This window comes from Mustela lutreola, chromosome 3 (assembly GCF_030435805.1).
Source record: "Mustela lutreola isolate mMusLut2 chromosome 3, mMusLut2.pri, whole genome shotgun sequence".
Taxonomy (NCBI): domain Eukaryota; kingdom Metazoa; phylum Chordata; class Mammalia; order Carnivora; family Mustelidae; genus Mustela; species Mustela lutreola.
Window position 1 is genome coordinate 196,429,261 of NC_081292.1, and position 16,002 is coordinate 196,445,262.

Here is a 16,002-nt window from a genome sequence, read left to right on the forward strand (position 1 = left end):
CTCTCTATTCTGTTCCATCAATCTATCTGTCTGTTTTTGTGCCAGTACCATACTGTCTTGATGATTACAGTTTTGTAATAGAGCTTGAAGTCTGGAATTGTGATGCCACCAACTTTGACTTTCTTTTTCAACATTCCTCTCGCTTATTCGGGGTCTTTTCTGGTTCCATACGAATTTCAGGATTATTTGTTCCACTTCATTGAAAAAAGGTGATGGTATTTTGATAGGGATTGCACTAAATGTGTAGACTGCACTAGGTACTGTAGACATTTTAACAATATTTGTTCTTCCAATCCATAAGCATGGAGTGTTTTTCCATTTCTCTGTCTTCCCCACAGTTTCTTTCATGAGTATTCTATAGTTTTCTAAGTAGAGATTCTTTGCCTCTTTGGTTAGGTTTATTCCTAGGTATCTTATGGTTTTGGGTGCAATTATAAATGGGATTGACTCCTTAATTTCTCCTTCTTTTGTCTTGTTGGTGTATAGAAATGCAACTGATTTCTGTGCTTTGATTTTATATCCTGACACTTTACTAAATTCTAGCAGTTTTGGAGTTGAATCTTTTGGGTTTTCCACATAAAGTATCATATCTGCTAATAATAATACTAATAAATTGGGCACAGCATGTGGTAAATACTAAAGGGTACGTATACTGGCTATCATTGTGATTCTGGTATCATTAGAAACATGCCAAATGAGACTAGGAAAAGTAATTCATGCAATAATTTTTTCTAAAAGTGGTCAGAACTTGTTTTTAAAAAATTGGGGGTGGGGTGGGGACTGGGTGGCTCAGTCAGTTAACCAAATAACTCTTGATTCTGGCATGGGTCTCTATCTCGAGATCGTGAGATGGAGCCCTACAAAGGGCTCTGTGCTGGTCGTGGAACCTTCTTGGGATTCTCTCTCCCTGCCGCTCCTGCGGCCCCTCCCCACCCATTTGTGTGCACACAATCGCACAATCCTGCTCACTCTCTCTCTCTCCAAAAAAAAAAAAAAAAAAAAAAAAAGTCTTGAGGCCGAAGTATGCCTATTCTATCAGACACAAGAAAAAATGTTCATCATCATTAGCCCTCAGGGAGATTCAAATTAAAACCACATTGAGATATCACCTTACACCAGTTAGAATGGCCAAAATTAACAAAACAGGAAACAACATGTGTTGGAGAGGATGTGGAGAAAGGGGAACCTTCTTACACTGTTGGTGGGAACGCAAGTTGGTGCAGCCACTTTGGAGAACAGTGTGGAGATTCCTCAAGAAATTAAAAACAGAACTTCCCTATGACCCTGCCATTGCACTCCTGGGTATGTACCCCAAAGATACAGATGTAGTGAAAAGAAGGGCCATCTGTACCCCAGTGTTTATAGCAGCAATGGCCACAGTCGCCAAACTATGGAAAGAACCAAGATGCCCTTCAACAGACGAATGGATAAGGAAGATGAGGTCCATATACACTATGGAGTATTATGCCTCCATCAGAAAGGACGAATACCCAACTTTTGTAGCAACATGGACAGGACTGGAAGAGATTATGCTGAGTGAAATAAGTCAAGCAGAGAGAGTCAATTATCATATGGTTTCACTTATTTGTGGAGCGTAACAAATAGCATGGAGGACAAGGGGTGTTAGAGAGGAGAAGGGAGTTGGGGTAAATTGGAAGGGGAGGTGAATCATGAGAGACTATGGACTCTGAAAAACAATCTGAGGGGTTTGAAGTGGCGGGGGTGTGTGAGGTTGGGGTACCAGGTGGTGGGTATTATAGAGGGCACGAATTGCATGGAGCACTGAGTGTGGTGAAAAAATAATGAATACTGTTTTTCTGAAAATAAATAAATTTAAAAAAAAAGAAGTATGCCTGTTATGTTCAAGAAAAAGAGGCGACGTGGCTTGAGTAGAATAAACAAAGGAGAGAAGAGCAATTAAATTAGGAGAGGATTCAAGATTAGAAAACCAGATCATTTGGCTTGTGGGAAATGTTAAGGACTCTAATTCCTATACTAAGAAGAGAATTCTCTTGAGTGTTTTGATCAGAGCATGACTTGACTAAGATTTTTAAAAGACAAGGCACTTGGGATGCTCAGTGGCTGGGCATCTGCCCTCAGCTCAGGTCATGATCTCAGGGTTCTGGGATCGAGCTCTGTATTGGGCTCTCTGCTTGCGGGAAGCCTGCTTCTCCCACTCCTACTCCCCCTGCTTGTGTTCCTGCTCTCACTATTTCTCTCTCTGTCAAATAAATAAATGAAATCTTTAAAAAAAAAAAAGATTTTTAAAAGATCACTCTAGCTATTGCTATAATCTGAGGAATAATGGTGGCTTGGACCAGGTTGGCAGCAGGGGAGACGGCAGAACTCCGATCCAGACATGTGAAGGTGGAGTCGTCGGTTATCCAATGCACAAGAGAAGGGTCAAGGACGGTAGCAAGGTTTTGGGCTCAGATATCAAGGGGGTCAGAATTGCCATTTACTGATAAAGGAAGGAAAAGCTATGTTCAGACATTGTGACTGAATTGTGTCTCCCCCTCCACCAAGATGAACACATCCTAATCCTCTGGAACCTGTGAATACAGTACCTGCTATGAGACAGAAAGATTATCAGAGCGGTTCCAAGGTGAATCTTTATAAAGAAAGACAGAGGATCGGAGTCAGAGAAGACAATGTGACAACAGAAGGGGGGAGAGAGAAAGGGGATGTGATGACGGAATCCGAGGCAGAAAGATGGGAAAACCTACGCTGAGGCTGGAGCGGTGCCACTTCTGGCTCGGAATCTGAGTGACAGTCATGAGCTAGGGAACGCGGGCACCCTTTCAAACTGGAAAAGGCGAGGAAACGGATTCTCCCCTAGAGCCTCCAGAAAGAACGCAATTCTGTGGCCCACTGCAGACTTCTGACCTCCAGAATGATAAAATGGTAAATGTGTGTTGTTTTAGACTGCTGAATTTGTGGTAATTTGTTATAACAGCAATAGAAAATTAATATAAATACAACAGTTCAGATATTTACAAATTAAGAACTATCTGTAGTATTAGATTTTCTGTAATACAACAAAATCTCCTTCAAAATTTGGAATTAATACTATAGGATTAGAGGCGCCTGGGTGGCTCAGTGGGTTAAGCCACTGCCTTCGGCCCAGGTCATGATCCCAGGGTCCTGGGATCGAGCCCCACATCGGGCTCTGCTCAGCAGGAAGCCTGCTTCCCTCTCTCTCTCTGCCTGCCTCTCTGCCTGCTTGTGATCTCTGTCTGTCAAATGAATAAATAAAAAATCTTAAAAAAAAAAATACTATAGGATTATATGGTTATATACTCAAAAGATATTGTGTCAAGTTAAATAAATGCTTTAGCATTTTAAATAAATGTCCTCATACATGTAAGTTCAAAATTGGGAGTTACAATAGTCGTAAACTAAATGATAATATAAAATTTGGTGACATATGATCTGAAGACTCCTCTCTCAACCTCTGAACTTTGCCAAATCTATCACCCTGATATAACCTCTATATAACTACATAAGTTATATAACCTATAACTATATAACATCTATATAAGTTATATAACCTATAACTCCCTCCATCTTGGCAAAATGCTGGAGAAGCTACAAGTTATAATGGTTATGCCTTCAGTCGGTATATAACCATAAAATGGATATAAAAGAAGGTAGGTTGATTTGTATATTTATCAAAAGAGGACATGAGGACATGATAAAAAGAGGACATGATAAAAAGAAATATCACTCTAAAGCAATTCAGTTTTGGGATAAAGTCGTTGAACCCAGGGCATACCTAGTTAGTGTATCACCATATCTTGAAAATTAAAATACAACTATTTGTGGGTCTATGAATGTGAACTACAACTTTACAGACTACATTTTAGTTGCAAAAAGCTGTGAAATTCTGTTTAACTAAAAAAATACTGCCATCATACAATTGTAGTTAAACAGGACGTGTGAGACACACCATACTGGCTCAGTCAGTGGAGCACGCAACTCTTGATCTCAGGGGCACGAGTTTCAGCCTCACATTGAGTGCGGAGATTCCTTTTTAAAAATAGCAAAAAAAAAAAAAAAAAAAACCTTGAAAATTTTAAAGATTAAAAATAAATAAAAATAGGGGCACCTGGGTGGCTCAGTGGGTTAAGCCGCTGCCTTCGGCTCGGGTCATGATCTCAGGGTCCTGGGATCGAGTCCCGCATTGGGCTCTCTGCTCGGCAGGGGGCCTGCTTCCTCCTCTCTCTCTGCCTGCCTCTCTGCCTACTTGTGATCTCTCTCTGTCAAATAAATAAATAAAATCTTAAAATAAATTTAAAAAAATAAATAAATAAATAAATAAATAAAAATAAATAGAACATGTGAAACTAGAATCCAAAATATCCTAGCACCACCTAGCATTTTTGAATCTCAAACAATCAGATCTCATCCTATCAAAATCCTTGAAATTAAAAAAGTAACCAAAGACACACCACAAAAGAACAGGGTTAAAAGATAACAAAATAAAATACCTAAGTCTTTCAATATCATTAATAATGATTATAGTAAAAGCAAACTCTCACACATCATTTTTCACTGATTGCATGATGAACATTTTTTCCTATTTTAACATAACTGAAATCAAAATGCACTGTGTCAGGTAAGTGGTAGTATTTTAAGTGTTTAAGAGGTAGTGTTCATCAATTCAGTAGCACATAAAATAATGGCATATCTTAAAATGATAGTCTTAGCTTTGATTAAACATACACTGTTTTAGCTATATTAAGTCACTCAATCTTCAAAACTACCCTATAAAGTAGCTGCTGTAACTCTACCATCTTACAGATAAGAAAACTGAGACAGAGGGGTTAAATAGCTTCCGAGTCACACATTCACTAAAATTAAAATTGTCAGGGAGCTGGAGTGGCTCAGGGTTCTGGGATAAAGCCCCAAGTGGGGCTCCCTGCTAGGCAGGAGCCTGCTTCTCCCTCTTCTTCTGCCTCTCCCCCCGCTTGTGTGTTCTCTCTCTCTGTCAAATAATCAAATAAAATCCTGAAATAAATTAAAATTATCTTTAACACATGAGAGTATTTAATTATGAAATTACTATTTAACCCATATCATATTCTCAAATTTTCAGAACTATTTTAGTGATCTCAACATGAAAACAAAAGGTTTTTTTAACAAAGTTGTAAGCTTTTATAAACAGTCCTTTTGCACACACAAATATATTATCTAGCAGAGTGCAAAAAATAGCAGCCAATATATAACGTACACCCATTTAACCAAGCTTGCTTATTATAGCAAATTTCTAGACATTAATATAAATCCATTTCTTATAAAAGAAAGATGCTCTATAACTCAAAATGCCTATTCACTGATCAAACCTTCTGTAATTATTTTTTAATATATTTCACAATCAAATGATTCACCTTATCAACAGACTAAAAGTAAAATGAACATCTTAATAGATGTGGAAAAAGGCATATGACAAAATATAACATCTATTCATGGTTTTTAAGAAAATCTTTTCAGCCACCTAAGAATAAAAGAGAACTTCCCTGATCTGATATAGGGCACCCACAAAAAATCTATAGCTAATTTCATATGTAATAGTGAAAGATTAGCTGTTTTCCCACTAAGTCTGAGAACAAGTGAAGAACACGGGCTCTCACCATTCCTATTCAACATCATACTGGAAGTTCTAGCCAATGACGTAAGGTAAAAAAGGGAAATAAAAGAAAAAAAGACTAGGAAAGAATAATTAAAACCACCTTTATTTGCTGATGACATGACTGCCTACATTAAAAAAAAAAATCTTCAACAAAAGCTACTATGTTTAATAATAAATTTAGCAAGGTCATAGGATAAAAGATCCATATACAAAACCAATCCTATTTCTGTATATTAGGAATGAACAGGAACTGAAAATTTTAGAAACAGTACTATTTACTCTAGTGCCAAAAATCATCAAAGAACTCGGAATAAATGTAACACTACCTGTGCAAAATTTGTATTCTAAGGCCTATAATGACAAAAGAAATCAAAGATGACCTAAATACGTAGAAATCCCAAATCCACAGATGGGAAGACCCAATTTTTATTTTTATTAACAAACAATGCATTATTTGCCCCAGGCGTGCAGGTCTGTGAATTGTTAGACTTACACACTTCATAGCACTAACCATAGCACATACCCTCCCCGATGTGGAAGACCAATATATATTGTCAAAATGTCAATCTGTCCCAAAATGATTTACAGATTCAGAGCAATTTCTTTCAAAATCTTAAGTAGGGTTGCAGAAATTAAAAAGCTAATTCTAAAACATATATTTAAAAAGCAAAGGCCCAATAATACATTATATGTTAATAAAAATAATTTTCAAAAAAAGTAAGTGCCCGAGAGAAGCCAAAACAATTCTGACAAAGAACAAAGTAGAAGAGTCACACTATTTGACTTAAAGACTCAGTATAAAGCGATAGCCTGATATGAACAAAGAATATGTACACAGATCAAAGGAACAAAACAGAATCCAAAACTGACCCACATATATAATCAACTGATCTCAAAATTGTTTTAGATATGACTCTATCCTCTAGAAGCTTTCTATGTGGAGAAGGAACACAAAGTAAATGAAAAATTCAAAGCAGGTGTTCTCCCACACGCTACTTCATGAAGCCAATCTATCCAGAAGTCCCATAAAAATTCAACCGTAAGTTGTCAAAGTCCACAAATAGTCTAATTTTCAAGATATTTCCATTCATCCACTGAGATTACATTTAGACATATTGCCACTGCATGCTATTTAAATTCTTCCCATTTTAAAAGGAAAGAACACCAAAAGGATCCCATGCTCAAAAATATCTCCACAGTATATTCTACACAAAAGTAAATCAATGTGGTGATTAACTATTCTCCAAAAGAAGAAAGATGACCCTGAATAAAGCAAGCCTATCACATGTTCAAACACTAATCATACCACAGTAAGAAGAGAAAGTAAAGGAGAGTTTATTAATTGTTTGAGTAAAGGGTCATTTCATACCAACAAGCTCTTCAGGATAGGGCAAAATTAAATGCAATCTCAGTCCTTGGATCAATAAAGGGAATTAAAAGGCCAATTAAGTACATTGGAGAGGAAGAGAAAGAAAGTGCACAGATGACAAAATTTTAAAAGTTATTTAGAAAATTAAATTTAGGGGTGTCTTGGTGGCCCAGCCGGTTAAGCATCTGCCTTCAGCTCAGGTCATGATCTCAGGGTCCTGGGATTCAGTCCCGCATTGGGCTCCCTACTCAGCAATGAGTCTGCTTCTTCCTCTCCCTCTGTGATCTTTCCCTCTCCCTCTGTGCGCTCTCTCAAGTATATAAATAAAATCTTTTAAAATAAAATAAATGAATAAATAAAATTTAAATTTAAAAATTTTAATGAGAAAAAAGAATAAGGGTCTCAGAATACAATTTAGTCTGTATTTGCAATTTTATCGAAGGTCTTGATAATGACTGGGTTATCACTAAAAATCCAATTACCAAATATCTGCTAGAAAGTCAAGACTAGTCTCTCTGAGGATGATTAACCTTAGTCAACTCCTGATGAATTAAGTCACCTTAATCTAGGGAAATTCAGTTTCCCAGTCTGATATGCACTTAGGCGGTTCACTCCTCTCTGTGGAGGTAAAAGATAAAGGTCAGAGAAGGAAGTAAATATTGGTCTCATCCCCCTGCTTGTTTTCTCTCTCTCGCCATCTCTCTCTCTGTCAAATAAATACATGAAATATTTTTTAAATAAAATTAAAAAATAAAAGTAATGGAAATAAAGTTTCTTCTTAAGGCAAGGTACAGAGGTAATAAAGAACATGAACCCATTTTTTACATATAGTTATGTATAGCAAAAGATTTAAAAGTATAAATACTAGATGTGTTCAAAATGACTGGGCAATTTTAAGTTTCTTCCTTATAATTTTTCCTAGTAATTTTTCAATAGTGAGCATGTATTCAAATAGTTTTTATTAAATAAGAATCTTAAATCTTTACACTGTTTCAGTAATGGCTTTTTTATGAATCTGGTAACAAGTCATGATTCTATTAGCTCCCTATAAGTAAACTTTTCACATAATTTTTAATGAATTCTGAGAGTATCATTGTTAATAAAGATGAAGAAAGGAAGCCACTAATGACATCTCTCCTATTATTCAAAAGCAAAATACAAAAATATATTTTACATAAATATCAGAAATATACATAGATATATTTCCGCTAAAATTTAAGGTATATTTTTTGAAAAATTTTTATAAAGTATTTTTTATTTTCTTATTTTTTAAGGAAGCTCTGTGCCCAAATGGGGCTCTAACTCATGACCTTGGGATCAGGAGCTGCATGCTTTACAGACCGAGGCAGCCAGGCTCCTCTTGAGAATCATTTTTAATTTCTGTTCTTCTAAGCAAATCCATGTTACTGAATGATTTTGTTCTTACTCCAAACAACGGACAATGAGATTTTACTGTTTATCTAATGTGAATTAACACTCACAAAAAGCACTAACTACTTTATCTAACAAATGGGAAAAAGGTAGGGGTGCTTGAGTGGCTTGGTCAGTCAAGCGTCTGACTCTCATTCTCAGATCAGGTCAAATCTCAGGCTCTTAGGATCCAGCCCCAAGTGGGACTCTCCACTCAGGGAGGCATGTGCACACCTCCTACCTCCCTGCCTCCCTCCACTCAGACATGCGTGTCTGTATGCTCTCTCTCTCTCTCTCAAATAAATCGTTTTAAAAAAGCAAAAATGTAACTAGGAATAAGTTAGTTTTAGGATGCCTGAGTGGCTCAGTCCCTTAAGCATCTGCCTTTGGCTGGGGTCATGATCCCAGGGTCATGGGATCAGGTCCTGCATCCCTCCTTGCTCAGCAGGGGGCCTGCTTCTTCCTCTGCCTGCTCTGCCTCTGCCGGCTGCTCCCGTTTGTGCTCTCTCGCTCTCTGACAAATAAATAAAATCTTTAAAAAAAAAGAATTAGTTTTTCAGATTTACTCTAGGAAAGTACCAACTAGAAATTTATTTCATCTACCAAAACATTAAAATAACTCATATTATTATAAAATTCTTCTATTTGTAAAAATGTAGATTCCAAGTCAATTAAAATACTATTTGAAATTTCTGCACACTTCTTAGTTTAGGTATCAATGTTTATATTAATAAATGAAAAAAGGAAACACAGGTCTTACACGTATCTTAAAAAATCCTAAACAACTACTAAACCCTTTTTTACAGAGAAGAAATAAAATCAGGTAAACAGCAGCAAATGTTAGTTATGACTTTTTATTATCACATTCTAAAAAAATACGTTTAGTATCACTTTTCCTAGAGGTTGAAATAATAAAAGAAAGCCATCTAAATTTTTACTAGGGATGATTTTTAAATTTTTAACATTAGCTGCATTAGTAACCTGAAAAACTACTACTTAACAATACTGCTGTACCTGTAGATTTTGTGTATGTGTGTGTGTTAACACAGGCAATACCTAGTCACTCTTAATGCTGACAATATATATGAAGGATGTTTTTATTAGCAACAATTTAAACACAGTATAGTTGTTTCCAGAAAGACAGTACAATCATTTTTCCTTCCTTTACTCAATATCCACACTAAATACAATCCACATTTAGGATATTCTTATTTAACCTAATTATTTGGATATTCCTATGCTTAAAACCAGCTATTTAAGGGGCGCCTGGGTGGCTCAGTGGGTTGGGCCGCTGCCTTAGGCTCAGGTCATGATCTCAGAGTCCTGGGATGGAGTCCCGCGTCGGGCTCTCTGCTCGGCGGGGAGCCTGCTTCCCTCTCTCTCTCTGCCTGCCTCTCCATCTACTTGTGATTTCTCTGTCAAATGAATAAATAAAATCTTTAAAAAAAAAAAAAAACCAGCCATTTAAGAACATGCAATAAAGAACCTTACCCTTTGCTATATATAATCAACAGATTTATCTTTTTCTACTTTACTAGCAAAAATTATTTCCACAAAATAAAATGAGCGTTAGGTTAGTTAACTTGAGCTAGTGGTTAGGGCACGTTGCTATAACAAGGCTAAACTGGGCGCCTGGGTGGCTCAGTGGGTTAAGCTGCTGCCTTCGGCTCAGGTCATGATCTCAGGGTCCTGGGATCGAGTCCCACATCAGGCTCCCTGCTGAGCAGAGAGCCTGCTTCCTCCTCTCTCTCTCTGCCTGCCTCTCTGCCTACTTGTGATCTCTCTCTGTCGAATAAATAAATAAAATCTTTAAAAAAAAAAAAAAAAAAAAAACAAGGCTAAACTGACTATGTGATCATATACATAACCAATTAACTTTGCAGGGTAAGAGGCAGCATCAAAACCCCTGCTGGTCAGTTCTCTGGTCACAAAGAGAGCCAGTTGGGTCAACTGTACAGCTGGGTCAGCATAAACATACAATCAGTATGTTCTACTTATCAACTTTACTACAAACAAATCATCCAAAGAGCTGTCATCTGGGAAGAGAAAAACACCAACAATACACCCACCAAATCATGAAACAGATGATAACCTAGGAGGTAAAATCTAAAGTGTAAAAGCTATTTTAGATGCTAAATTGAAAGAAAATTTTCAAATCCATTTCTATTAATATCTATACGATGAATTTAAAATGCCATCACACTGGGCGCCTGGGTGGCTCAGTGGGTTAAGCCGCTGCCTTTGGCTCAGGTCATGATCTCAGGGTCCTGGGATCGAGTCCCGCGTCGGGCTCTCTGCTCAGCAGGGAGCCTGTTTCCTCCTCCTCTCTCTCTCTGCCTGCCTCTCTACCTACTTGTGATCTCTCTCTGTCAAATAAATAAATAAAATCTTTAAAAAAAAAAAAATAAAAAAAAAAAAAATAAAAAATAAAATGCCATCACACTAAATTTTTAATCTCATTGCTAAAACATAACGGTGGCAGTAATACTCTCCTCCTCTCAACTAGAAGAAATATATTTAAAAGAGGACAATATTTAAAATATTTAAAAGAGGACAATCCCTAATCCCTTTAACCTCTCAGCTTTATTAACCCATATACTTTACCTTTATGTATCAACTGTAATCGAAGAAAAACTATGCCTTCAAAAATAAAAATTATTTTCCAAAGAGAGACAAATCTGTTCCTTATTTTTTACTACTGGTAATAACTGCTACCAAACCACTTTTCAACTCCCAGTGTCTCTTCAGACCTATAATCCCATAATATGTTGCAGGAGGCAATGGAATTACCACTTCGGTCCTTTAGATCTGCCACTCCTAAGAGACTGTGAATTCCCTGAGATTCGCAGAGCTTCCTTCAGTCCTTCTGTCCTTACACAGTATAAATTGACACACTACATTATTCATCTGTTCACAGATCAGCCTCTCCTATTAACTACACTACGAAATTCTATAAACACTAGGTGTGTATCATCAAACCTTTACACTGTGCCAGGCTGCAGAAGACTTTTGAATAATATTCAGTTGAAAATTGAGCAACTAATCATTTGACTCTTTTCTATCCCGCTGGGTATTAGCAAAGCACCCTCCAAATATGGACCACTGTATATTTTGTATGAACTCTGACCTAAGACACATTTTTTCCTGTTCCTACTAGCCATACTTTCAAGTGCCCCTTTGGAGAGAAAAGCCTTGGATTATGCCTGGTTCCTTCCCCAATAGGAATAGTCCCTACAAGATAACAGAGAATTCAGTACATATCCAATCAAGTAAAATCTCACAACACCATCCTTGATTAACTCTGCAATCCTTACAAAATTTATGAACCTATAAATCCTAACACCTTTTTTTTTTAATTTTTAGTTTATACTAAGACTGAAGAATGCCTCCCAACATAGCTGATAAGAAGAAGGATGCCTGGAGAGATCGAAGTGGGAGAAAGAAAGAAAAAAAAAGAAAAAGACGGTAGGGAAAGGGCAATTTAACATACTTCTTCCATTTCCACCTTTATCCCAAGAGAATTTAAACGGGAAGGGGAAAAAAATGGAGGTAGAACCTGTGATTCAGAATAAGCCATAGAGAAAACAAAAGATGCTAAATTTGCAAACTGTGTTTTAACCTATCCTTTTAAATAATTTTTAAAGAAAGATTTTTTTTTTTTTTTTTTTTTTTTTAATCCACAGCATCTTTTGCTTCGTCCGGGCGCAGCTGGATCCCATCTCCCCCAATAAACCCCACCTCCATATACATAACACACAGCGTTACCACTTCGAGTCTCCGTGCCAAACCAGCCATCTCGGGAAAAAATTAAACCATGAGGATCCTTTCCTAATCCTTGCTGAAAAATACAATTCTTTTTCCCACCGGAAAATGAACTATTCTAACGGGAATGGGGGGGGGGGGGTGTTCATTATCATGCCATTTCTCATTCTCCATAGGGAGGAAAATGGCAATAACTTCCAACAAGAGACAACTGCTCTTCTACTGGATCCCCGGCTAGAAACTAAAATAATAATAATAATAAGCAAAATTACCAGTCTCTTGAGACATTTATATGAATATAAAACTAAGGCACTTTACTTCGCAGCAACACAGTCCCTTAAAAATCCTCCAGCGCTTGGGGGAGGGGGTGATCCATCCATCCCCCCACACCCCTGCCATACGGGGGAGCAGGATTCTGTCAAAGCGAAGAAGCCACTGTCCGCCTCCTCCGCCATCCCGAACACTGACGGGTACCGAGAGCGGGGGCGGCCGAGGGGAGAAGCAGCGAAGGGGCTGGGACACGACACGACACAACCCAACACACACACACACACACACACACACACACACCCCGCACCGCGGACTGATTCACCGGTTTTTAACAATGTGTTAAAGCTACAGTTTCCTCCAGCCGCAGGTTTCTCACCAGTTCACCAGCCCCGGCTCCCACCTACTCCCCCAATCCCTCGCCCTCGGGGGCTTCGCTGGGCCGGGTCCCCGCCGCGGCCGCGGCCTCGACCCCGCGCGCCCTACGCCCCCAGCGCGCGCGGCCGCCGGCCCGGGGATCCCCCCACGCGGCGCCCACCGGCCGGAGGCCCCACGCGCCCAGGCCGGGACCCGCTTCGCACCTGGATGTAGTTGTTCTCGCAGTAATCCGCCACCCGTTCCAGGTTCGTGTAACTGTCGAAGAGGGCCCGGCGGCCCCCCGGGATTTCCTCCTCCAGCAGCATCTGCAGCTCCGCCATCTTCACATCCTCCTCCTCCTCACACAGACCGCAGAGGTAGCGGCGGCCGCAACGCCTGGGAAACCCAAGCCTGGGAGAGGAGGAGCGGCGGCGACGGCGGCGGCGGCGGCGGCAACTCGGGAGGAGCGAGAAACACCCCCCGCGCGCCACAGGGGAGGGGGCAGCGGAACGGGGGCGGGGCGCGAGCCGACGGACTCCGAGGACGGTCACCGCGGCGACGGACGGCGGGCGCGCGCACGCGCGCTCCCCTGCCTCCGCCCCCGGGCGCCCGAAAAAGATTCCCACCCTCGGCCGCGCCGCCGGCCCCTCCCCCACTGCCGGCGTTTCCTAGCGACGGTGGGAGTGGGGGCCGGGAAGCGCGCGGGAGTCGTGCGCGCAGTTAACCCTTCGGCCCCCGCAAGTTGCGTGACTCGGGAAGTGTCCCCGGCCGCCTTTGTTGGTCCGGGGAAAGCGCGCCCCGGCTCCGGCGTCTTCCCGCCCGCGCCCTGCGCGGCTCCCCTCCGCGTTATTCCCAACGTGAGGCCGAGCCCCGCGGTCGCCGGAGCCCACAAAACTTCCGTGCGGCTTGAAGCGCCTGCCTGCTTTCCATTTTTTTCTTTGACCTCATCCATTCTCTTTGGTACGGATAAGTAAATTGCAGTTTCCTAATCCCAAATGTCCTGCATCCCGGCTTTTTTGCACTTAGTTGCCGCTAGAGCTGTTGCCCTCGGGTGCGCCGCCAGGTTCGCCCCCGCCCTCTCAGTGCCCCCTCCGCGGACCTCAGCCGTGGTGCGGGCCCTGGCTGCGACTCGCTTCCCCACTGACATCCTCTTCTGTCGTGTCTCTGCTTCTGTCAACTTCCTCGCCTTTTTTCTTCGTAGATCCAGTATTCAAAGTTTCGAAAAACGGTTTTTGCTGATGCGGATTTCCTTCCTTACAGGGTGGTGACATGGATAAAGTCAAAGTTTATGTGAAAGTACTTTGAAAAACGTTAAAATGCTGCAAAAATTCAAGGTAGACCATTTTGATCTTGCAGTTGTTCTGTTCTTGTTCCCAGATACCGTATCTGTTTTCCTCAATCTTGACGGCTCCGCACAACGTAATCTTAACTAAAATTCCAGACAACTGCTGAGTTGTCCGTGACCTTTAATTTATGCACAAAGTCAGGGTTGACTACATTTGTAGTTCAGAACAGGATCCATTATTTCAACTCTTGTTCTTGCTTTTGTGATGTCTTGGCCCTCCTACAGTGACTCCCCCCTCCACCTTTTTCTTCCCCAAATAATGAGAAAATGGTATTGCACTTTTTCAAAAAATCATTTGAATGCTATCTATGCCTTTACAAATTTCTGGAGCAAACTCTGGTGTTATATTGGCTGTATGATAAACACGTTAGTGAATTATTTTGGAATTTTCAATGTGGAACCCAAATTAAAGAATATTGAAAATGTGGGTCCAGTCCATGTAGTTTTTTCCCTTCACAACTTCGAACATCTTCTGTATTAGTGGTCCTCAAACTTAAGCGTAAGGAGCTTGTTAAAAATGAAAGCTGTAGGGTCACAGTAGGGACTAATTAGAGGGCAGTAGTGACAGAATGGGGCAGTTATTTCAATGGTATGTAAACTTACTTTGGGGAACAAGATACATATGAATAATCAAGGGACTGAAACAAATTAGATGAAACTCTTCTTTCAGACTAAACTTCAGTGAATCAAAAGGCTACTGTTGAACTGTAACACGCTCACCAGGTGAGTAAAGTGGTAAACAGACTCTCCCCCCATTACACTTTTTTCCACCTAGCATTCTTTCAAATACTGTTTAGCAATTAGCCCAATAAAGAGATCTCTCTGAGGCATGTTGGTCATCCAGGGAATCACAGCCTGAAGATTCTGGTGCTTGCTTTTTTTTTTTTTTTTTTTTTTTTTAAGATTGTATTTATTTATTTATTTGACAGACAGAGATCACACACAGGTAGGCAGAGAGCCAGGCAGAGAGAAAGGGGGAAGCAGGCTCCCTGCTGAGCAGAGAGCCCAATGCTGGGCTTGATCCCAGGACCCTGAGATCATGACCTGAGCCTAAGGCAGAAGTTTTAACTCACGGAGCCACCCAGGCGCCCCGATTCTGGTGCTTTCTTAAATTGACTTGTGACAACTTCTTTGGATCTTAACTTCTCTATCTGAAAAACGCAAAGGGTTTAACTAGGTCAGTTGATCTTAAATTTCAGTGTGGAGTGAAGTCACCTGGAGGGCTTATTAAAACACAAAATTGCTAGGTCCCACCCCCGGAGCTTCTGTACGGTTGATCTTTCCCAATTTATAGTTCTACCAAGTTCCCACATAATGCTGATGAAACTGGCCCTTCTGGCTCTGAAGGTCTTTGATTATAATTTATGGCAGCTGAGAATCACCACTAAGCAAGGGAGCTTTTAACACAGCGGAGGTAGAATGAAATACCGCCTCACACTTGTTAGAATAGCGAAAATCAACAAACACAAGAAACAACATGTGTTGAAGTTGTGGAGAATGGCCATACAAGCTGATGCAGCCACTCTAGAAAACATGGAAGTTTCTCAAAAAGTGAAAAATAGAACTACTGCACGATTCAGCAATAGCACTACTGGGTATTTCTCCAAAGAACACAAAAATACTGATTTGAGGGGACACATGGCCCCTGATGTTTATAGCAGTATTACTTGCAACGGCCAAGGTACGGGAGCAGCTTGGGTGTCTATCAATTGATGAATGGATAAAGATGTAATATATATGATACATATATAATGGGATATTAGTCAGCCATAAGAAAGAATGAAATCTTGCCATTTGCAAAGACATAGAACTTAAGAGTCTAAGGCTAAGTGAAGTAAGTCAGAGAAAGACAAGTACCAT

The 16,002-nt window shown here is 40.2% G+C and overlaps 1 protein-coding gene across 34 annotated transcripts in view; it reads right to left on the reverse strand.

Moving 5' to 3' along the window:
* Positions 1-13,356, reverse strand: part of ABI2 (abl interactor 2) — a 118,606-nt gene extending 105,250 nt beyond the window's left edge. For 11 of the 34 annotated variants that reach the window (XM_059168343.1, XM_059168335.1, XM_059168326.1 and 8 more), the window contains exon 1: positions 13,022-13,348. In XM_059168343.1, the coding sequence (XP_059024326.1) occupies positions 13,022-13,138 (117 nt within the window). In that variant the 5' untranslated portion in view covers positions 13,139-13,348. Of the gene's footprint in view, positions 1-13,021 lie in introns of all 34 variants that reach the window. The other 23 variants (XM_059168345.1, XM_059168340.1, XM_059168333.1 and 20 more) reach the window with 7 other exon arrangements.
* Between the last annotated feature and the right edge of the window lie 2,646 nt (positions 13,357-16,002).